Here is a 23,711-nt window from a genome sequence, read left to right as displayed (position 1 = left end):
CCTCACTGCCTTACAAAACAACAGTGGAAGCATCAGTTTTACTCCTTAGCAAGTGCTGTACATCATGCACAAGAGCACTGCCACTTTCTGATAATACTATAAACATGGACTAATAAAAAACAAAATTAGAGATAAGCGATAACTTACTCACCAAGAGCTATCTGAACAACACTTCTGGACTCCTATTACATTAACCTGTTTTTATGATCAATTTTGGTTTTATTCTCTAACCATAACACCAGCATTAAACAGAGAAAACTTTGCATTTGAATCATGTGAAGAAGAGTATTTAAATTCAGTACAGCAATTTCCAAATTAATAAAAATTATAGCCTTTAAAAACACTATTTAGCATGACAAATATCAAAAATCTTTTCTTTCCTGCTCTCAGCAGAAGAGGGTCCCAAGGCCAGTTACAGGACGCAGGAGGCAACAAGCAGGAGGCTGAGGTATGGGAGGCATATTAAGAGTGGTTCTGACTGCCTGAGAACCCATGGAAGACAGAACATACCTTTTCAAGTAGGTGGATACATAGGTAGTGGGTGCACCAGAGTGGGGAGCTTCGTTTCCCTTTGGCTCGTCCCTCCAGGGCTGCCGGGTGTAGGAGCCACTCCTCACCAGGTTCACAGCAGATTCCCTACAGCAGCACAGAGCACAGGCTTGGCTTAGAAAAACCTCTGGAGTCTGCTTTTGGTTCCTTCACAGTTTCACAACACATCCTTCCCTTACACCTACGTGCTTTGTTGTTCAGGTGACACAGCTCAGAGAAACACCTGCTCTGTCCTTAACATCAGCTCCTGCTCTTGCCAGCTCACTTAAGAATCACTGATGATGGAATGTTTTGCATAAAGAGGAACAAGATTCTTTTTAGTCAGAAAACTTGCAAACGAAATTCAGATTGTCCATAAAAGTAATTTAACATATTAAGTAATGTAATTTAATATTCTCATTGCTGTCTGTATTAAACAACAAGGTATAAATGGGTAGATATTGGAACTGCAGGGCAGCTTGTATTCTTCAAGGTATCCAGGCAAAGACAAAAGCAATTCAGCACAGCAAAGCCTTTCTCAAAATCATTAGGCTTGGAAAAGTCCTCCAAGATCACTGAGTCCAACAATTAACCCAGCACTACCAGGTCAACCACAAAATCATGAAGCAGAAAACAACATACAAAATATTTATAGTATCTAAAGCTACTTGACAAGTTATCAAGAAATTCCCAGTAGTCCTGTTTACCCTGGTTATCTGAAAACAGGGCTCTTTCCCTAATGCTAATGCACACTCTGGCAGTGTATCCTGCTCTCTGCTGGTGCTGGACAGGACCTGGAGCTTGCAATGCAGCACTAATCCATTCCCCTATCAGCAAGCAATTATTTCTCATTTACAGCTGTCAGGCCTAGACTGATGCTCTCTCAAGACACCTGTGGGTTCCAGAAAGGAAAACCCAAATGTTTTGAAAGGAAAGAATATTAGGAAAAAATCTGTACTACACAGCATGCCTGGGCACCATCTGCTCCTGAAGGCCAGTACTGCTCAGCCAGTCCACCCAGAAAAGGACACGGAGCTCCTACAGCGGGATGTGCCACTCACAGCAGCCTCTGCCAAAGCTTCTTGAGCTGATCAACAGACACAAACTGTCTGTGAAACTCTGGATCTCAGAGACTGCCTGAGAGTGAACAAGAACACAGCAGGGAGGTTCCAGCAAAAGATCAGGAAAGATTCTCCAGCTGTGCTGAAATTCTCACAGGGTGTCATCTGCCACAGCTCCTGCCCAACAATTACAGCTCACAGCCACTGCTCTGCATGTGCCTTTCCTCCTCTGTTGGGGAAGTAGCTGGAATGGAGGCTAAGGTAAAATTTTACTCCTTCTAGTACAAAGTGAATCACAGAATGGCCAGGGTTGGAAGGGACCTTAAAGCTCATCTTGTCCTTCTACCTGCCCAGGCAAGGACACCTTCCACCTGCCCAGGTTGCTCCAAGCCCCATCCAACCTGGCCTTGGACACTTACAGGCTTGGGGCAGCCACAGCTGCTCTGGGCACCCTGTGCCAGGGCCTCACCACCCCACAGCCAAGAATTCCTCCCCATTATCCCATCTAACCCTGCCCTCTGGCAGTGGGAAGCCATTTCCCCATGTTCTGTCACTCCAGGACCTTGTCCAGAGTTCCTCTCCAGCTCTCTGGGAGCCACTTTAGGCACTGGAAGGCCCCTGAAGAAGCTGCTAGAAGAGACCAGCTCCTCAAATACAACTAGAATTCCTGGACATACACACACCATTTACACCATGGTCAGGACCAGGGGCATTTACACACACTGACTGTAAAAACAGCCATGCAATGAAACAGTTCCTACATGGCAGAGTTCACAAGCTCGAGTGAATCTCAAGTGACAGAGGTGTGAACAAAGGGATTGAAGGTGACTGCTGAGCAAGTGATAACTACAAGTGCAGGTGGCAGCTACAAAATGAGGCACTTGCATATTAAAAGGAAAAAGGATCCATAAATCTGGTTGCCTGGATGGAGCCTGTGCCTGTGTGAGTACAGGGGTGGAGGAACCAGTCTGCTGATTCCTGCTCACCTAAATGAAAACCAACGTACCAGAACTTTTACAGACAGAGCTGGCTGTTGATGTTGTGAATTCCTGTGTACTTGAGACTGCTGAGAAAATACACAGAGCATGACTACAGAAAAATTATATTCCAGAAGTACTATTGACAGAATGGAAGCTGAGCATTAACATCAGCCAGTCTCACCTGTTTTCTTTTTCTTCTGTATCACTCGTACTGCTCAGTCTTCTGGGGACTATGGTGGCAAGATAACTCTTGTTGTCTCTGTCCTGGTGAAGCAAAAGAGGAACTTCAGCTACACATCTCTTACCCTTTCAGCACATTCAGTGGTAAATAAATTCATATTCAAATTTCTTCAACTAAGAAAGCATTCTCCTACCAGCTGGTTTAAAGCAACTTCTTGCTTCTCTAATGTTGCTTAAAGCAACATACCACAAGATAGACATATCAGTTCTGAAAGGGATTTCCTGATGACCAGTGAATAAAAGCATCTTCTAACTTAGAGAATAACTTGTCAATCACAGAATAAGAGAACTGGTTTGGGTTGGAAGGGATCTTTAGTCCACCACAGCAGAGCTCCATCCCAGGTGGCCCTGAATGCCTCCAGGGATAAGGCATCTACCCATGGGCAGAAAAGTTAGTTACTGAATACGTGGGATGGGATTTACAAATGCAGCTGGTAGACAGAGGAGGAATCCATGTAAAAGATGGAGAAGGAGAATCTCCACTGCAGGTATGTGCTGTTGTCTGGATTGGACATTTTCTGGTAAAGAACAGGCTGTGCCAGACTGGCAGCCCCTGTTCAGTGGCAGCCCAATCCAAACTGAGTAGGAATTAGGCCAAAGGGGCATCAAACTCCACTTCTGGAGAAACAACTGACAGGAGGAAAATATTTTTCAAAAGAAAAAGAAGGTAAGAATGAAAGAGACCCTTGTCTCTTTCAAATACAAACCCCAGCAATAACTCAAAGGGAAAGGGGTTTACACCTGTGGGGCGAAGTGGATACACTGAAATATCCTCGCTGAAAGCCAAACCTTTTCCTTGTTGTCCAAAAGTGCAGAAATCCGAGGGCTGGACGAGGAGCGATAGATGGAAGAAGTTTTATCCTTCTGTGCCTCACGAGTGGCAGAGACTTCACTCAGCATGTTGTGGCTGCCAGTCTTCCTCAGGCCCAGCCGCCACGATGAAGGCGACTCATCCTTCTGCTCGTCTGACTTGCTGAGCCAACTGAACTGTGGAGGAGAAAATGAACATTTGGAAAAAGGAAGAGCACTACAAGGCACCCTCTAAGTTCAGAAAATGTTTCAAACAGCTCCAGTTTTTGCTGGGCTAGAATTGTAAGGTAGAATGACTTACTTCCTGCTTCACTTTAATTACAGGACAGAGCTCAAGGTGAACTCACAGGGATGCAAACTGCTGTAGTGCCTCATCCCCAAGGACAGAGGATGAAAGGAATCTTCTGTCACTGCGCAGGTCTTTGCCTACACAATGCCCTCCTCCAGCTTTGAGGAAAGAATATAAGGAACAATGAAGCTTTCATTATCACCCATTTAGGAAAGGGGAATTATTCAGTGAAGGCAGAATACCAAAAACAAATACTCAGGTTATATGGAACTAGCTGGAAATAAACCCCTCACACCGGTGGAGTCCAGAAGAAGCCATTGAGATCACCAGGGAGCTGTAGCCAGCAACACTGTAAAGGAAGAAACTGAGGAAACCTGGATTGTTCAGCATGGAAAAGAGAAGGCAAAGACAGGATTTAGTTGCTCTGCTACCTGGGTTTACAGAGGACATGGAACCAGACTTCTCTACAGTCTACAGTGAAAGGAGGAGAACAGACAAGTTTCCACTTGGGAAATCCCAGCTGACATGGAGACGTAACTCCTGGCAGGATCAGAGCTGCACTGGGACAGAGAGTAAGGGAGTAGAGCATTTCCATCCTCAGAGACCTTTTAATACTCAGCTGAGCTCAGGTAGGACAAAGCAACATGACATGAGCTTAATCCTGCTTTGAGCAGGACTCTGGACTTCAGCCTTGCTAAGGTCCCTTCCACGGGCAGGTAACTGTGCACAGCACAGAATGGGCCTGTGTGCTTTTTGTTACATGAGGCACTTCTGACCTGCATGTATGAGTCCTTAAAAGTACAACTGCTTCAATGTACAACTGCTTCAATGTACAACTGCTTAAATGTACAATTGCTTCAATGTACAACTGCTTCAATGCATGACTTTAGTTAGTGAACAAGTCTTTCAAAAGGCTGCACACTGCCATTCAAGAATGGAGCCTGAGCATCACAAGAGATACTTGTACAGGGCTAAGCACCAAGTTGTACAGGAAATAAAGCAAACAAATTATTAGGAATTTTGGGAAAAGTACAGAATACAAAACACACAACCACTGTGGCTGTGTTACTGCAGGGTACAATCACACCTTTGGTACCACACAGAGCTCAGGTCCAGGGTTCAGCAGCAGCTGACAAGAAGGTAGGAGTTCAGGGAAAGGCAGCAAGAATGAGTAGAGCAAGAGAGGTTTTGCATGAGGAGATATTCAGTATATCAGTAGTCTCCAGGCTGAGATATGACCAAGGTACATGAAACCTTCAGTGGAACACAGAAGGGTGAGTAAGGAACAATTACTCCTTGGTCCTTCCCATAAAGGAACGAGGGACAGCAAACAAACCCAGTGTGTGGTTGGTTAATGGGACAGGGAGCTTTGTAGAGTTTTTAACTAAGCTGAAGGACTCTTTTTACCACTGGACATTAGAGAATCCCAGTCAAAATGTGACTGCATAAAGTAAAAGTCCAACAGGGGCTACTGAAGACAAAAAATACACCAGGTTCAGTGAGTCCCTGAAATGCCTATTGCAGGACTGTGGGAGGGAATTCCTGCAAGATTGTGGTCTCTGGTAGCTTCTGATGGTCACTGTTGGGCAGGACACTGGGCAGACAAGGCTTTTGATCACAGCTGATCTAAGCATTATTATATTCTGTCTGACACAAACTATCTGACACTATTCAGAATAAATGGAGCTACTGGAGAGCTCTGCCCTCAGACTCACTGTCTGAAGACTGCCAAACTGAAATTATCCCTCCAATATCTGACCAATGTTTTCAGCTCGTGTCATTTCAATGCAGATGCAAAGAGTTAATCTGGACTCCACCATTTCCAGCACTGCCAGTCTACTGAGCTACACAGCTCTAACATTTTCATGTAGTTTTCATGCTTTCCTCAGAGAATGCTCAAAACCACAGCAAAAGCTGCCATCTCTAAATTCCGAACAACACAGGAACAGCACATACTAATAACTCCCCTAATAGAGGGCAACACAATCTAAAGCCCAGCCTGTCAAAGAGACCTACAGAAAAATCAAACAGGTGAGAGAAGGTAAAGAAGCTGATCTTAAGTGACTGAGGTCAAATCAATAATTTCTCCACTCACAGGCCAGCTTCTAGACCCTAACACCCTTATTCTGTGTTCAACAGCTCAAAGGAGTGAGAGACCAAACCTCTGCAGCTGGGAAAAGGTTAACTGAAGTACTCACACTTCCCAGCATCCTCCTCCCTCTAACAGTTCCCCTGCTAAGCCAGCCTGAGCTGAACAATGCCCAGAGGAGCTCTGTTTCACTTGATCTTGGTTATGCTCTGTTACATGTGGAAAATAAAAAATTGTGACTAAGCAAGAAACACTTCCCCCTGACAAGCACTGAGTGCTTCAGCCCTGGGCCAGGTTTCTGTGTTGTTTTCTCCACAGTCTGGTGCAAAAAGAACACAGCAGCACACAACAAGAGTCCTGTGCAGAGCAGAGTCTCCTGGTGCCATCTAGCTGAGTGATCTGAGAGCTGGAGAATTCACATAAGATTTCAGTGACCACTTCACCTTTCAAAGCTTTCATAGCCCAGCTGGCCAGTCACATGCAAACTACCCCCTGCTTGCTGGGCAGTAACAAACAACTGGCTTTGGCAAGTCAGAGGCACTTTAAATGATGGTGCTGAACTCACCACTGGCACACAGGCAGAAATCAGCTCTGGTGACAGATCTGCTGAGAAGACATTGGCACCAGCCCCCTCAGAACCCACAGCACACAGAGCATGTGCTCTAGGCTGGCTTTCTTCACCACAACTGGCTTTGGAGGGTCAGAGATTCAAGAGGAACCATATTGTCCCTACACTGCTGTTAACACACATCTTTATCAGAATTTCATACTACCAGGCTTTTCTAAATTCAAGTCTTTAAGTGCTCTGAAGACTGGTTTCAGAGCATCCATCTCCCAGTAACGCCTCCTGCTTCTGAGCACTCCTGGGGTCCCCAGTGATTCACATTCACTTACTCTTCTGGCAGATGCAGTGAAGGAGTTGGGCTCAGGTGCTGGCTCAGTGATGCTGGGCCTGGATTCACGGCTCGAGTGGTTGGCAAAGGGCTCTTCCTTTCTCTCTACAATTTTAAACAAGAAGAGAAACCAAATGTTTCAGTATTGCACTTCTGAGGCCCTTTACACAGAGTGTGGTCTGCACTCCAGTTCAGTGCTGTGTGACCTCCTTGGATCACAGAGATGTCAGAGCCTCCTGCACTGGCAGTGTCAGGGCTTTCTGCAGGGAGCTTCCCACTTCCTAAAGAACAGCATGGACACATTCCAGGCAAAGCTTTTGTACTTTATCCTCACAGACAAGCAAAATCTTTGCAGAAAGCACCACAAAGAGGACGCACAGGTTTTTTGGTTTTCACAATTTTGTTTCCTGTCTCAGAATTTCTTCCCTGGTAAAGTTTGGGATGAAAAGGGGCACAGGCTGTTCCTCCTTCCTGTACACACGTGTGGTACAGCCCACAGCCCTGAGTGCCCAGTGCTGAGTTTCACTGCACAGCTCTGTGTACTTGCTTGTGCTGCTGGGCAGAACTTCTGGTCTTCTGCAGCAAAATCCATTTTTTACAGGAAGCCAGAACTGCTGCCCAACAAAAACCCTTACCTGGGCTCCAAGCAAGCTAAGTAACCCCTGTCCAAGCTCACAGCTGGCTCCCTGCTTGTTAAATAAGAGCAGCTGTCCAGTATCACGTTCATTTTTTGTATCTATGCACACACTCAACAGAAGAACATTCAGCAGACATTACCAGGGGGAGAGTAAGCAGAAAGTGTGACTCAGGCAGTAGGTTCACTTGACAGGAGAGCACAGGCTGGAGACAGACTATTCATCATAAACCCAGGCACATGGAACCTGCCTTAGAAATGATGCACCTACACCCACCAATCAAAGCTTTCCTTACAGCTATGAGTGCTCTCACAGTCATGGCTTGGGAAAAATAAAGCAATTTTAAGCATAAGCACCCCAATAGTCCTAGCAAATAACCCATGTGCAGGGAATAAAAATCTGCTGTTACACATTTGGAGTTGTTTGGGATGGAGCATCTGGAGGATGGCACCTTGGAGTGTCAAGATCAATCTTTCTGTAACAAATATTCTCAGTACTAGAAAAATAAGGATTCAAAGGACACAAAAACCAGAAAAGAGCAAGTAAAGAGAAACATTTTAAAATAACAGGAAGTTATCAGGATTGACAGAGCCTGAACTAAAGAGACAAAGACAGAATCATGGAATGTCCTGAGCAGGAAGGGCCCCACAGGGACCATCCAGCCCAACCCCTGCCCTGCACAGACACCCCAACAATCCCACCCTGGGCATCCCTGGCAGTGCTGCCCAAACACTCCTGGAGCTCTGGCAGCCTCGGGGCTGTGCCCATTCCCTGGGGAGCCTGGGCAGTGCCAGCACCCTCTGGGGGAAGAACCTTTCTCATCTCCATCCTGACCCTGCCCTGGCACAGCTCCAGCCTGTCCCTGTGGGTCTGCAGAAGAATGTATTCTCAGCCACTTTTCCCTCTCTGTGAAGCAGAAATTTCAGTTCTGGAGCAGAGCTTTCACCCAGCCCTGGGGAAGGGCCAATGGATCCCTCACTCCTCCCTGCCACACTGGGCATCCAAGTGCCTGGAAATGCCCATTTTGTGCCAGCTGCTCTCTGCTGTGACTGAGGCTGTAACACAGAGCACTGCAGGAAGGGAAGGTGGCAGCAGCTCCCCAGGCTGGCCTGGATGGGCACTGGGAGCCTGCTCTGGAAGTTTACAGCACACAGGACAGCTTTTAAGGTCAAGCCTAATTAGAAGGGCACAGCTAAAGTGGTAATGACAGGTTGGGAAGGACTAACTGTGAGCAATGTGACTGGGACATTCTGGGACATCTTCTGTCACTGCAGAAGAGGGACAAGCAGAGGGACTCTGTGCTGGCAGGGCTGGTTTTGGGCAGGATCCCACATTTTATTCTACCAAAATTCCAGTAATAAACATTATGAATTCTAGACAAGATAAACTGGAGAGTATTAGTTCAATCTCCTCAAAACAAATTTGGTAAGAGTAAAAATTTAGAGTTCTAATTCCTTTTCTGTAAGCGTTTTTGGATAAGGGTTTTTGTTTGATTGCTTTCTAAACAAAACAACATTAAAAGCTTCTTTGGCCTGCTTTAATTCCCAATAATTACATATTGTAATAGTTCCCAGCACAGATAATCACCACAGAATTTTACACTGATCTTTCTTTTGTTTACAAGAGGTCAATGCCAAATTAATTGCCTTCAAAATTAATAAAGTGACATGAATGCTCTTAGTTCCCTTTGTGTGAAGAACAAAAATTTTTTACAGATTATAAGAAACATACTACTCTGAAGCCTTCCAACAATTTCACTGCTTCCCTCATCCAATTTCTTCCTCTCACAGTCTCTGCAAATTCAACAAATTAATTGCAACCTGAGACTCTTCAAAACACACCTCAAAATAAACTTGTGTGTTACACTGCCAGCTTCTACATGTCCTGCTTTATGGTCAGCTACCAAAGGGATTGGAATTTTTAGGTTTAAAAAGACCACTCAGAATTTTCTTTTTCATCTAGACTTCGAACATTTTGGAACAACAGCCATAATCTATGTCTCCAGCACTGCTCAGAATGATAAAGGTATGGGAATATTACAGAAAATGAAGAGGAATAAGGGAATAACATTCATGTGTTCATGCCCCTGCCTCCTGTACAATGCAAGCATGTAAAATGCTGACCAGATAAACACAGAACCACAGAATCTCAGATTGGTTTGAACCAAAAGGAACCTTAAAGCCCCTCTCATTCCACCCACTGCCGTGGCAAGGACATCTTCATCTATCCCAGGCTGCTCCAACCTGGCCTTGGCCCCTTGCTGAGATCCAGGCGCAGCCACAGCTTCTCTGGGCAACCTGTGCCAGGGCCTGTCCACCCTCACAGGGAGGAATTTTTTTCCTATTATCCTATCCAAACCTACTCCCTGTCAGTTTGAAGCCATTCCCCTTTGTCCTGTCACTCCAGGCCCTTGTAAGCAGCCTCTCTTCATCTTCCTTGCAGGCTCCTTTCAGGTCCTGGGAGGTCACAATGAGGTCACCCCAAACTTCCCTTCTCCAGGCTCAGGAATCCCAATTCTCCCAGCATTTCCTCACAGCAGAGCTGCCCCATTCCCTCTGATCCTGCTGGTGCCTCCTCTGGGCTCTCTCTCAGCAGCTCCAGGTCCTTCCTGTGCTGGGCCCCAGGGCTGGGGCAGCTCTGCAGGTGGGGTCTCACCTGAGCAGGGCACAGGGGCAGAATCCCCCCCTGCCCTGCTGCCCCCCTGGGGATCAGCCCAGGCATACCATTGTCTGTCTTTGAAATCAGTAATACTGTGACATTTGTTATTTTTAGTACCAAAATGAAAAATCCTACTTCTCTTTGGAGGCTCCTACAATGTGGGCTGATGCTTACCTTCCAGAATCTTGCTTTGAAAAGAGTACCAAGGATGTGACCCTCCACTCACATCTGCAGCAAGAGAGCTGTGTCTCCATCCAGCTGAGCAAGTCCACACTCATTTTATCAGAGATTTCAGAAGTTTACAAGGTGAGGTTTCAATTCTGATGGAAATTTCTCAAAGGACCCACTAATCTTCTCAGGAAAGGAGAGTACAGGTAACAAAGCCTGCAGCTGAATCACTACCTGAATGCTTGTTGTCTCTCATTTCTATTAGCTTCAGTGGTTTAACATATACTCCTATAATGTGCTTTGCTCAGTGAATTAATGCAATAAAAAGACCTGTTCTGGCTTTAAACAAAATTTAATGCTGAGTGCTGTAGACCTTTCCTTGCTGAAGGAACTTAGGCTGCTCCTGACTCAGTTAAACCCCACACAGCTCCAGGTCTTAGAGGTGTGCAAACATTTGAGTTGTTTTGGTCAAACTGCCACCACATTTACAAGGACTACAAACAATGAGAGCCAGCTAGACAGGTATAATTTATATTATATAAATTTGTATATAATCAGGGGTTTACCCTGATTATGGAGAAAATATATATGACCTGTGCTGCATGTCTCTTTCTACCCCTGACATGTCCACTAGACTTGCTTGATTTAAAAGCCCCAAGATCATTTCCCTGTGTTCCTGCCATGCCCACCCAGCTGGGGCAGCAGAGCCCAGTCAGGATTTCCCACCCTCTCTCCCAGCCCTAACAACATTAACTGATACAATCCAAACACAATAACAATTTCACTGGCACAGAAGCACAACAAAACTTTAACCTACACTTCTCCTCAGGACCTATTTCTTAGTATATTGGATACAGACCAAGTCAGTTATGTTAAAAGTAGTTTCACCTTTAAACACATCATAGTCCAAGATCCATCTGTGTTTGTAGAATATTAAGTACAAATAAGTCTTGGCTTACTGTACAATTAAGTATCTGTATTTAAACTTTCTGTTCTGCACATATACACTTTTGAAATTAATTAAGGTAGCCACAGAAATTATGGAAAATGAATGGGAGTAAGATGCCAGCAATATACTGTAATGTAAGTGCTACTATGACTCTGTGTACTTAATCCTTATTTTCCACTATCTTTTGCAATCATTATTCATCACAGACTAGAAAACAGAAGTTCCTCATCTCTATCAGTCAGAACAGCTTCAGTCCTTCATTTCAGACTGATCCAAACACAACAGGCTATTGCCTTCCTACACCTTCCCCTGCTTCCCTACCATCCTGAAGGATTCTTCTTGAACTGGGCCAACAAGAAAAACACCCCGTTTGAGAACAAGCTATGGACAATGTGTTATTTTCAACACATGTGAGCTGGAAGTAGGAATTAAAACAGGATCTGAAGGATTTTTAAAAAATAATTATGCTGACCTGCGAGTCAGCATTTGAATCAGCTTTTTTAGCACAGTAGCTCCAGGTTTCTCCAAATTCTGTACATATACACTGGAAGTAAAACTTTCAGCATGTCCTTAACAACTAATTATATAATTAGTTAACAATAACAACAACATTAATAATGGTAATAACTGGGCTAGTTATTAAATCCAAGGCTGTACTGTCTTACCTGACTCCTTTTCAGCATCTGATTCTGAAACTTCATCTTCAGCTTCTTCCTCTTCAGAACTAGAACTGCTTGAGTCCTTGTTCTCTTCCTCAGTTTCCACGGACTTCAACGTGTCTTCCTCATAAAGAATCTTCTCTTTGCTGCAAAATAGGAAATTTTTAGGATTAGGCAAGCAAGTTGTACTTCTCAGAAAGACATAGACATTATTTACTACATACAGAACAAGCAAAGGATAAAATACATCTACAGACTGAACACTCCAGCACTTCCATCATGGCCAATTTGCCATGGATTCCACTGCCAGTCTCACATTTTCTAATTCTGCAAGCATTTTTCCATCCACAAAATTGTGATCTCTCCTTTTCTAGTGCCACACAATGCAGCAGTTGGGCTGTTGGGTTTTGTGCAACAAAAAGGTTCAGTTCTCAGCCCAAAGATCTGATTGATCCTCAGCCAGAGCAGGAGCTGGAGAAACAAACACCAGCCCAAGCCCTTGTTCCACTACTCACTGGGTACGTTAAGACACAACACATTAATACAAATACAATACTCTCAAATACAATTAAACTGTATTTGAGAGTGCTCAGATTAAAAAAATGCATGAAATAAACAGCAGTGAATTGTTTTTGACCCAGCTGAGGCCAGCTGGCTGTGAGGGATGAAGCTGCTCTCCCATTACTTTCTGGACAGTTTCTCTTCAACTAAGAAGGAGAGACTTACTTGGTGAAGAGTCTGTTTTGAGGCTTGCCATTCATGTCAGCTTCAATCAGCTTATTCCTTGTCTCCTTCTCACTTCGCAGCTGTTCAGAAGTCCAGGAAGATGGGAGAGAGAGAATGAGGACAGACATTAACCAGCCCTGCCAGCAGAACCTAGTGAGCACCCGGCACAAGGTCAGCCCAGCCTTGTTACACCAAAGCACTGCAGATTTGTGTGAGATGCCACTGGGACAGCAGCACATCTGCAGTGGCACCGTGAGCCTTGGGCTGAGCTCCACCTGAGCACAGCACCCAGCATGTCCTTGGAATGCAGCTGCCAGTTAACAAAAACTTCAAAGGCACCTGCAGCTGCCCCTGCCATGACCAGGGATGAACCTTGAGTGCTGCCCAGAGAGTTGTGGGCTCCCCCATCCCTGGAAGGGTCCAAAGCAGGTTGGATGGGGCTTGGAGCAACCTGGGATAGTGGGAGGTGTCCCTGCCCATCCACGGCAGGGGGTGGAATGGGATGAGCTTTAAGGTTGCTTCCAGCCCAAACCATTCTGGGATTCTGCTGGAGGTCTGTCCGTGTGTGGGTGCCCGTGAAACCAGAAAAGATTCAGCTAAAAATTTGCTGCCTTTGTGGCTGTTATTTACTTGCTGTCAGAGGAAAGCATTCCAGTCTGCCCTGTACAGGCAACCAGGGAACTCCTGTGAGGATGGGTCACTTCTTAAATCTCTCAAATGCACAAAGTCATTGCATGGGAATATCTAGGATCACATAGAAATTGAAAGATTTTGTTTAGAGAGCAGCAATATTAATTTTACCATCATGGCCAAAACAGTAACCAAAAATTGTTTTAGTACCTTCCAGAAGCACAGAAAGAGCTGAGGCAGGAGTAGGGATGGCAGTTAGGGTCTCAGTTTAAGGCTGACTCTACTGTGTCATGGCTCACCAGGTTATTTTTTTTTTTCTTTTGACAGCACTTGACACCAGGCAAAGGAAGTAAAAGCACTGTAAATTCTCAGTCATAGAATCCCAGAATTATTTGGGTTGGAAAGGACTTTAAAGCTCATTCAGCCCCAGCCCCTGCCATGGCAGGGACATCTTTCACTATCCCAGGGTGCTCCAAGTGCCATCCAACCTGGCCTTGGACACTGCCAGGGATCCAGGGGCAGCCACTGCTGCTCTGGGCACCCTGTGAAGTGGGAAAAGCTGCATGGATTCCAGGGAAGAGCAAAAATCTGTGCTACAACATTGTCAAACTGACCAAACTGCTGGAGCACAGCAAAGGGAAGTGCAAGAAACAGCCTGCTCCATTCACAGGTGATTCAGTAACTATGCTCTGCCTTAGACTGAGAAACATATCTGGTTTGAAAGCCATTTTGGAAGAGAAATAACGTCATGGAACTGCCTGTTTTATCCTTAACAAATATAAGTTTTCTGGTTTTAAGTGATAGAAGTGCCACATGATAAATTGGCTTTTTCACTAAAAAATCATATCCACTAAAAAAAAGTGTAATAAAATCTGGATTCTTCTGCTCAGCTCTACACTGACTGAATAAATGGAGAAGGCCTTTTTATAGTGCTTCTATATAGAGAACAGGGGGGTTGTAGCCCCTGCAAAGCAGCCCTAAAAATGGATGAGCAGACACCCAAAAATTACTTTTCTTTTTCTTTTCTTTTAAGAAGTGCAGTTATCTGCAAAATCCTGGGTAGTGAGAGAGCGGGGAATCCAAAACACAACCCTGATAGTATTTATCAACACCTCATTTAGGGAGAAGCTGATTAATTTTTAAGAGGTTCCTGTGAATACTAAGGCTGCTATTTGAGGATGGCAGCAGCTGTGTTGTGATCAGAGCTGGAGTTCTAACCACCCACACTGTCAGTTCCTGAAAATCTCTTCCTGGGGTTTATCAGCAGTGCTCCCATTCTGTCTGTTTCTGAACCCAATGTTTTAAGTGATACTTACAGATTTTTAATTCTTTTTGAAAGAAGGTTAGCTTGTGTTTTGGAAGCACCCAAATGAGATAATTGAGTAGACCAGATTAAATAGGAAAAAATTCAATCCAAACCCATCTTACTGGCTTGACAACTGCCCTTACTTTGAACAAGATATGTTTTGCTTTCCTTTTCTATGTCAACTTTTGGCTTATAATCCCTTTCACTGCATTATGAAATGGCAACTTAATATAATTTTGAAACCACCCATTTTTTCAGTCCAGAATTCCCTGAAGTTTATAATTTCCTCTTCCTCAATCCAAAGCCTCCCTACTGTAAGAAAGGCAGACATGGTAACAGATCTCTTTCTCAACATTGACAGTGTATTTCCCTGGATGCAAACACAAAGCTGACTTGGGTAATCACTCATTAGGAACAGAGCACTTTGATGCTAGAGAGCCTGCCAGCCAACAAAGCAACTGCAGGATAATAAGTTACAAAGATGAACACAAATTCCTTACCAGTTCCCATAATTCTGCATGCCATCACACTACTGACCTCATTGCTGCTGTCATCCAGTTATCTAGATTTCTAGCTATTAAAAATATTGCTGTGATTAAAATTGCAAATGAGTAGCTAAAGAAAATAGCTAGGCCTCAGCTTCCTGCATCTGTTGGCACCACGTGTCCTGGAGAACACCTGGGTGTGAAAAGGTAATTGGGGATGTAATTGGAAAAAGATCTCCAGAAACTCACCACAGTCTGCTTCTTCTGCAACATTTCTAAATGCTCCACAAGTCCCTCATCAGCAACGTCAAAGGGCGTCTGGCCCTGGTGCAAAGAGAGAACACAAGAGGATATCTGAGATGGCACAGTGGTAATATCCCAAAAAGTCCCATTTACCAGTGCATATGCTCCACATCCTCCCTCCCAAGTGGTGAGAGACACTCTGCTTCACTCCAGAGCAAGGAAACCCATGTGACAGTGATCATGGAATCACAGAACCATTTTGGCTGAAAAAGACCTCTAAGATCAGTGAGCAGCTTTTCCCAAGGCAGTGCAGCTCCCTGGTGGCTGCTGCTCAAATCCAACAGCCAGGACTATGCTTGAGTTTCCAAGTTTCTAAAAAGGACAATATTGTATTGAAAGGGAATGTGATCAACCTCTCCTTATGTTGGATCTCAGGAAAGGCTCTTCCCCCAGAGGGTGCTGGCACTGCCCAGGCTCCCCAGGGAATGGGCACAGCCCTGAGGCTGCCAGAGCTCCAGGAGTGTTTGGGCAGCACTGCCAGGGATGCCCAGGATGGGATTGTTGGGGTGTCTGTGCAGGGCAGGGGTTGGGCTGGATGGTCCCTGTGTGTCCTTTCCAGCTCAGGAGATTCCTGAATCTGTGTTACTTTATAATCATGTATTTGAACGTTCTGAAAGGCTGCCAGCAAGACAAAAATTTTGGGATCTATTTCCACATCCATGGGCATTTATCAACTAAAACAAACCAGAAAAAATACTCTAGTGCACAAACCAAGAAATTGGCTACATTTTCACCAAACTAAAGCACTAAATGCCATTAATAACCTGAAACCCCATGGCTACAGGTCAAAAAATAAAAGGTAGCCTTGTCCATCTGACCCAACAAGAAGATGATTCTGGGCTGGAAGGAGCAGGTAACACAATAAATACACCTTTGGCTGTTTCAAGTATGGCATGATACAAGACCCCATACACATCCTGAACACTTCATAAGGAAAAGCACCTGATGGCATTTAAACAGAAAAGATTCCCCACATTTTGGGTGCCAAAGAGCTCACCAGGCTGAAAGGGCTCCTCATGAGGCATTTGAGTTCCAGCAGGTTCCAGCACAGCTGGATGCACTTGAACACACAGGGCCCCCTCTTATCACATCCTGCCTGCCTTCATCCCCTGGTGCTCCTCCAGCACATTCAGCCTTCCCTCCTGCCCCAGAGGCAGCCACACCTGGTCCAGTGGGAAGCAGCTCACAGACCAGTGTGGACATCCCAGCAGGGATGGAACACCAGGAGCAGCCCTGGACAAGCTCTTGAAAATCCAAGGGCTCTTCAAGGAAAAACCTGCAACTGTTAGAAAGGAAATGGTTTTGCTCCTTTTCTTCCATCCTATTTTTCTTCGCTCGTGTCTCACAAATCTTCAATTTCCTTTTTTATTACCAATACATAGAAGAGGGAGGATTTAAAACTGCCAGTTTCTTATGGGTCCACTTGTTCTCAGTGCCTTACACCTTAATATAAGTATATTATTTTGCACTCCAAGAGTATTTCTTTGCTGCTGTTTGATTTCTCAGGGTTATGTGAACAGAGGATGGCACAGATCAGCTCCTATCCTTTCCTACAAGCTCAGGGTTAAAAGTTCAATCAGGTCACATCTCCCATAATATTTGAAATCTTTTCTGTCTTCTGCCAGTCAAGATTCTTCATTTACTAATGCATTCAAATTATCCAGTGCATAGGCAAGGAGGACTGCTACGACTTTGTCATGTAGATGGATCATGATGTTGGATCTCTTATGAGACCCCACCTGGATCTCTATGTCCAGCTCTGGAGCTCCCATCTCAGGACAGACATGGACCTGCTGGAAAGAATTGAGAGGAGCCCACTAAACTGACCACAGGGCTGGAGCTCCTCTGCTCTGGAGCCAGGCTGGGAGAGCTGGGGGTGCTCACCTGGGGAAAAGAAAGCTCCAGGGAGAGTTCAGAGCCCCCTCCACTGCCTAAAGGGGCTCCAGGAGAGCTGGAGAGGGACTTTGGACAAGGGCCTGGAGGGAGGGGACAAGGGGGAATGGCTTCCCACTGCCAGAGGGCAGGGTTAGATGGATATTGGGAAGGAAATTTTGACTGTGAGGGTGGTGAGGTCCTGGCACAGGGTGCCCACAGAAGCTGCAGCTGCTCAATCCCTGCAGGTGTCCAAGGCCAGGCTGCACAGGGCTTGGAGCAACCTGGGCTAGTGGAAGGTGTCCCTGCCCATGGCAGGGGTGGGATGAGATGAGCTTTAAGGTTCTTCTGAATATAAACCAGTCTGGGGTTCTATGATTCCATGATCAAGCAGAAGACAACAGTCACTATTAATGTGGCTATAGAATACTCTGCATTAGTTGTGTACTGACCAGCTTGTTCCTGATGTCCATGTCACACAGAGCCTCAGCCAGAATGGAACACGCTTCCTTCACTCCCCAGTGAGCAGCAGCATGGAGTGGAGTCCAGCCATCATTGTCCTGGACGTTCAGATTAAACCCAGCCTGGATCAGGAGCCTGAGGAAAGCAGCAGCATTGATCTCTGCCCATCAAGAATGACTTCCTGACAGAGCAGTTTCCCCTGTTAGGCACCAAGTGGGCAGCCTGGCTCCATAACAGTCAGGAGCTTCTGGACTTGTTTATTAACCAAAGCAACCTCCCACCTGATGTGCTCAAAACTGTAAGGGAAAGGGCAATGAACAAAAAGTGACTTCAATGTAAAACCTGCTGGAACATGTCAAACTGATAAGGTTCCCTTTCAGCATGTCCTGAACTGGGAGAACACCTTGACTTCTCATCTGGCATTGGTGACCCAGCCTGAACTCCTGCTCCAGCAGAGGAGAGAGTCTGGACTGGCTCAGTTGCATCCCTGTGCCAGGGAGCCAAGCACAGCAGCTGCCAGGAGAGGGGCATGTGGGAACTGCAGCTCGAGCTTGGTTCTCTGAGAGCACAAGGCACAGTGGGGGTGGTCCTCAAGGAGACCAACAGGGAAGCAGCAGTGACAGTGACAGAGGTAAAATCCGTATGCAAAATAACCCTCATTTGGATTAAACAACCCCAAATGCATTTTTTCAGACTAGCCCTTGGACAGTTCAAGCAAATCTTCACAAGTGAACTTGCCTGGGATCTCCTTCCCTTACCCTCACTGCTGTGCCCCTCCCACCCTCCCTTCTCCATCAGAGGAGAACACTGATGTTTCACAGCACCTGGAGCTTGAATATTTAACACCAAAACAAACACCAAAGGTTTGGGACAGTCTGGAGCTCCAGAGCTATGTGCACAATGGTGTGGCAGTAACCAGGCAAGAGCACTGAGCAGCTCCTGCATCAAAACTATTATCCAAATTGCTTAAATAGTGAATAACATCCCAAGGGAATTCTGCAAGTCTGGTAAAACTGCTCCTGAAAATTTCCATTGTGGGAAATTCCCCCATGCAGAGCCATCATTGCACAGCATGAGGGAAATCCAGCAGGACCCCAACATGGCACCAATAGCTTGGAAACTCCTGCAGCTTTACACCAAAGTGCTACTGCGCTAAATAAAACACAGCCACAGCAGAGCAGCTGTGGTCTTCTCTGTGAAAGAAATTGTAAATTAGGTGCTGAGTTTCTGTTGATTTTCCAGCTGGCAGAAGGGAGAAACAGAGCTGCTGAGAGACTCAAGGTCACAGACAAATTCCATGTCTCATTTAGAGTTAGCTGGCTCCTGGCTGTCAGCCCCCTTGGTTTAAGTCACTAAAGCTCTGGATTTGAACTTCAGCACAGCCATCGCATACACAAGAGTGAAACAATGTCAGCTTGCTGAGATGTGTTTATCATTACCACAATTAATGCCAAGGAGAGACTGTCCAGAACTAAGCCATCCTGCACACACTGAACTTCATCAAGGAGCACTGGATACACAACCCTCCCCTGACAGGTGACAGGACCAACACCTCCAATTCAGAGATATTACATTTCTACTCACATGAGCTGTGTTAGATTCCTGTTCTTGAGCACAGTACAGGCTCATCACTCAATTATAAGTTCTAACAACTGAATACAAATCAGAAACATGAAGTACAGTAAAATGCTTGAGATTGATATGAAACAGCTCTTCGACATCAAGTCATGTCACTTAAAATTATGAAACTTAAGATCAAGCTAGATGAACACTTCCAGAATGAACTTGAACACAGGCAATAGAGTAAGCTTCTGTGCTGGTTACACACAGCCTGGCTTTTGGTAGCAGGCAGGCTACAGGGGTGGCTTCTGTGAGAAGCTGCTGGAAGCTTCCACCATGTCTGGCAGAGCCAATCCCTGATGGCTCTGAAGATGGACATGCTGCTGGCCAAAGCTGGGCCAGTTAGAGAGGCTGGAAACACCTCTGTGACAACAGATTTAAGAAGGAAATCAAAACAAAGTGGGCATGCACAGTTTTCTTCTTGTCAGAGAAGATGTGAGGGAAACAACATGGAGACACCAAGAAGAATGAGGGGCAGGAGGTGCTCCAGGCATCAGAGTCAAGATTCCTCTGCAGGCTGTGGTGAAGCAGCTGTGCCCCTGCGGTCCATGGGGATCCATGGGGGATGCAGAGATCCACCCACAGCCCATGGGGATACATGGGGAATGCAGAGATCCACCCACAGCCCCTGGGGATCCACGGGGAATGCAGAGATCCATGGGGAATGCAGAGATCCACCCACAGCCCCTGGGGATCCATGGGGATGCAGAGATCCACCCACAGCCCCTGTGGATCCATAGGGAATGCAGAGATCCACCCACAGCCCCTGGGGATCCATGGGGAATGCAGAGATCCATGGGGAATGCAGAGATCCACCCAGAGCCCAGTTCCCAGAGGAGGTGCCCACACTGCAGGGGTGGATGCCTGGAGCAGGCTGTGATCCAGTGGCAGACCCAGTGGAGAGAGGGGGCTCTGTTTCCAGGCTGGAGCAGCCTGTCCTTGGAGGACTGCACCCCGTGGGAAGAGAGACCCAGGCTGCAGCAGTTTTGGGAGGACTGTGAGCCTGTGGGGGGAATTCACATTGCAGCAGTTTTGGGAGGTCTGCTGCTTGTGAGAGTGAAGCCACACTGGAGAAGTTCACAGAGAACTGTCTCCCGTGGGAGGGACCCCAGGGTCTCACAGGGGAATGATTCCTCTCCCAGAGCAGCAAAGAAAATCTCAGTGATGAACTGACCAAACCCCCACACCCTGTCTCCCTGTGCCATCAGTGGGAAGGAGGGAGGGGCTGGGGCTAAAAGGTGTTTTAGAGGCTTATTTTACTTCTCATTATTCTCCTCTGATTCTGTTAGTAATAAATTAACTTTGCAACTTTAAGCTGAGCCTGTTTTGCCCTTGAAGGGTTTTCTCCAGTCCTTACCTCACCTCATGAACCCTTTGTTAATTTTTTTCTCTCCTCTGCCCAGCTGTGGGAGGGGAGGGTGGGTGGGAGGGTGGGTGGGTGGGTGGGTGAGTGAGTGACTCCTGTGGGTGCCTGGCACTGGGCAGTGTCAAACTATGACACTTTGGAAAGACTATTTACAAGAGCATGTAGTAACAACACAAAGAGGAACAGATTCACATGGAGAGAGGGCAGGATTAGATTAGATATGAGGTAAAAATTCCTCCCTGTGAGGGTGGGGAGGCCCTGGCACAGGGTGCCCAGAGAAGCTGTGGCTGCCCCTGGATCCCTGGAAGTGTCCAAGGCCAGGTTGGACAGGGCTTGGAGCAACCTGGGACAGATGAAGATGTCCCTGCCCATGGCAGGGGCTGGGACAAAATGAGTTTTGAGGTTCCTCCCAACCCAACCCAGTCTGGGATTCCATGAGCTCTATGTTCATGGGCAGCTCCAGCCACACATAAAAAGCAGAGAAACAAGCTTTATTGGGGAAAGCCTAATTTGACATTACCTGTAACAATATTAATGTTTTTTACCAGGAAATGCTACACTGGGCAGGTTTATGGTCATAATAATCTTGTTAGTGCCAGGACAGCAGAGCTGTGAGGTGCTGGAATGCCTCTGTCACTGCAGGAGCAGTAGCAAGAAGGGGCAGAGAACAGTGAGACAGGGATGGACACTGCATTTTCCCACAAGATTGGTCATGTTTGTGACTGTCATGTAGTATGTGTTGTCACTTTGTATGTCAACATTACACTTTTATCCCCTACTACTGTTTAACTTGCTAGTCCTGAAACTATAACAGTGAAAATCAGACCTTGTGATTAGAAAAATTAGAGACCTCCTAATTTATGCCTCATTCTCCAAAAAGCTTTCATTACTCCAAAAAGGCCTGGAGATAGGAAAGGGAATCCTCCAGTCCCTGTGTATTTCTGGGTGAACCACTGTGGTTGTACACATAAAACCACAGAGCCTTTTGAGAAACAGCAGCCTGAAAATCTCAGTATGGAATACATTTCTCTGAATGTAAAGCAAGATGTCTTCAGCCTTAATTTCATGCAGCAGCCCTGGGAGGAGCTCCTACCTCATGACTTCAGAATATCCCTTGGCTGCAGCAACATGAAGAGCTGTGGCTCCTGTCCGAGGCTGCTTTATATCCTCAATTCTCCCACTGTTCAGCCACTGCCGGGCGTCCTGGAGCATCTGCTGCTCCTCCTCCTTCCTGGACAGCTCCAGGTCTACACCTAAAGCACAGAACAAAAACCAACAAGAGATGAAAGCTGTGAAGTACTTGTTACACTTAACCTATGCTCTATTTGCTATAAAATATTAGTAAACTATTTCTGATCTTCCACAAAACAACCAGCAAAAGCCTCTCCTGTGTCATTGACAGAGACTTCAAAAACTGCCTGAGTTAAAAATTTTGAAAGCCGGGCCAGTGGTTGCAACCCAGTCCAATTAACTAAAAGCTCAGGTGTGCATTAAGGGTAGAAGGATTGAGTTCTACATGGGCTGTGTCCCAGATTGAAACAACGAAGCCATGAACAACAGCTTAACTGACTCAATTGACCTGCAGTGAGGGTAACATCTACAGGGAAGGTCTGAGGACCCCCAGATGTCTCCTGCAAGAGCACAGTGATGCCAGCTCTGTGCTCACTCCATATTCAGGACACTGCATGTGACACACACAGGAATCTGCACTGCTCCAGAGGCACTCCTGACAGGCATACTGAGAGAAATGCTGAGTTATTCCACTGAGCAGCATACCCCCAGATTCTGACAAAACACAATTTGAAATAATTTTGGCATTAGAAGGCCAGAAGAAGTCTATGCTGATGGCCTAAGTGACTGCTTAGAGGCAGGTGGAGGCGTAGGGAGGCAGGGGGATGACGTGGAGAGGGAGGTGTGTCTGGCTGACAGACTCATTAAACCAATGAGAGGAAAAACTCCACTTATTTTCCTAAGCCGAGTTTTCACAGCAATGAGATCATAGAAGGACAATGTATCAATCACAAGTATTGATACCAATCCAAACAAGATTAATCAGAGTAGAACTCTCCACTCAGGAAAACATACAAATTAGAAGATGACAAATCTCAAAAACCTGAAGAACAAGTGCTCCTATGGATTAATACTTTCAGTATAAGAATGACATGATTGCCAACTAAATTATGGGGCATTAGGTTTAAAACAGAACCAAGGAAAACATTTAACTCAGAGTGAGACCCTGTGAGACCCACTCTTGCAGGATTTTGCAAAGATCAGAAATCAACTGGCTTCAGACCAAGGACTAGACAAGTTTGTAGCTTGTCTACACAATTCCTGAACATTTTGGAGGGCTACATGAGCTCAGGAGACAGGAAGCCACAGGGCACTCACAAATACACAGAAAGCCAGTTTGGCTCCGGAATTTCTGGAGGCACAGTGGCTGGAGGCTGGGAGGGCAATTGTACACACTTGAGCTGTTGTTACAGTCTGCAGCAGGCATCTGCTCACAGCCCCTGCTGAGGACAGGCTGCAGAGCTGGACAGATACTTATTTAAAGTTCAACCCCATTTCCTCCAGCAATATGATCCTTTAAACTGTGAGATGGGAATCTTCATCTGGAGACAGATGGTTGTTTCAGGGTATCTTAGCAGGATGCCACTAATGTGGTGAGGCAATGCAAGCAGAATCCCAAAAAGTGTCAGGAAAAGCACCTGAGGTAAGGCAGAACCACTGCCTCAATGTCCTGTAAGGTTTCAACCACATTACTGTTATTTAAGGAACCTGAAGGTGCACAAGTCCACAGAACCTGGTGAGATGCACCCACGGGTCCCAAGGGAGCTGGCAGAGGAAGTATCTAAGTCATTCTGGTATTGAGAAGTTGTGGCAGTCTGGTGAACTTCTCATGGACTGGAAAATGGAAAACATAACCCCCATTTTTAATCAGGGACAAGAGAAAGACCTGGGGCACTACAGGCCAATTGGCCT

The 23,711-nt window shown here is 45.9% G+C and overlaps 1 protein-coding gene across 1 annotated transcript in view; it reads right to left on the bottom strand.

The window, feature by feature from the left end:
- PPP1R12B (protein phosphatase 1 regulatory subunit 12B) overlaps nt 1-23,711 on the bottom strand; it is a 133,916-nt gene that overhangs the window by 73,477 nt on the left and 36,728 nt on the right. The window contains exons 4-12 of the mRNA XM_030965587.1: nt 21,823-21,982; nt 17,734-17,878; nt 15,356-15,430; nt 12,686-12,765; nt 11,966-12,105; nt 6,892-6,995; nt 3,599-3,796; nt 2,751-2,833; nt 511-636 (exon numbers count right to left, since the gene is read on the bottom strand). Of these exons, the coding sequence (XP_030821447.1) occupies nt 511-636; nt 2,751-2,833; nt 3,599-3,796; nt 6,892-6,995; nt 11,966-12,105; nt 12,686-12,765; nt 15,356-15,430; nt 17,734-17,878; nt 21,823-21,982 (1,111 nt within the window). The remainder of the gene's footprint in view (nt 1-510; nt 637-2,750; nt 2,834-3,598; nt 3,797-6,891; nt 6,996-11,965; nt 12,106-12,685; nt 12,766-15,355; nt 15,431-17,733; nt 17,879-21,822; nt 21,983-23,711) is intronic.

This window comes from Camarhynchus parvulus, chromosome 26 (assembly GCF_901933205.1).
Source record: "Camarhynchus parvulus chromosome 26, STF_HiC, whole genome shotgun sequence".
In the NCBI taxonomy this organism is placed as follows: domain Eukaryota; kingdom Metazoa; phylum Chordata; class Aves; order Passeriformes; family Thraupidae; genus Camarhynchus; species Camarhynchus parvulus.
Note: the sequence above shows the minus strand (reverse complement) of the source record. Positions and strands in the feature narration are given on the sequence as shown.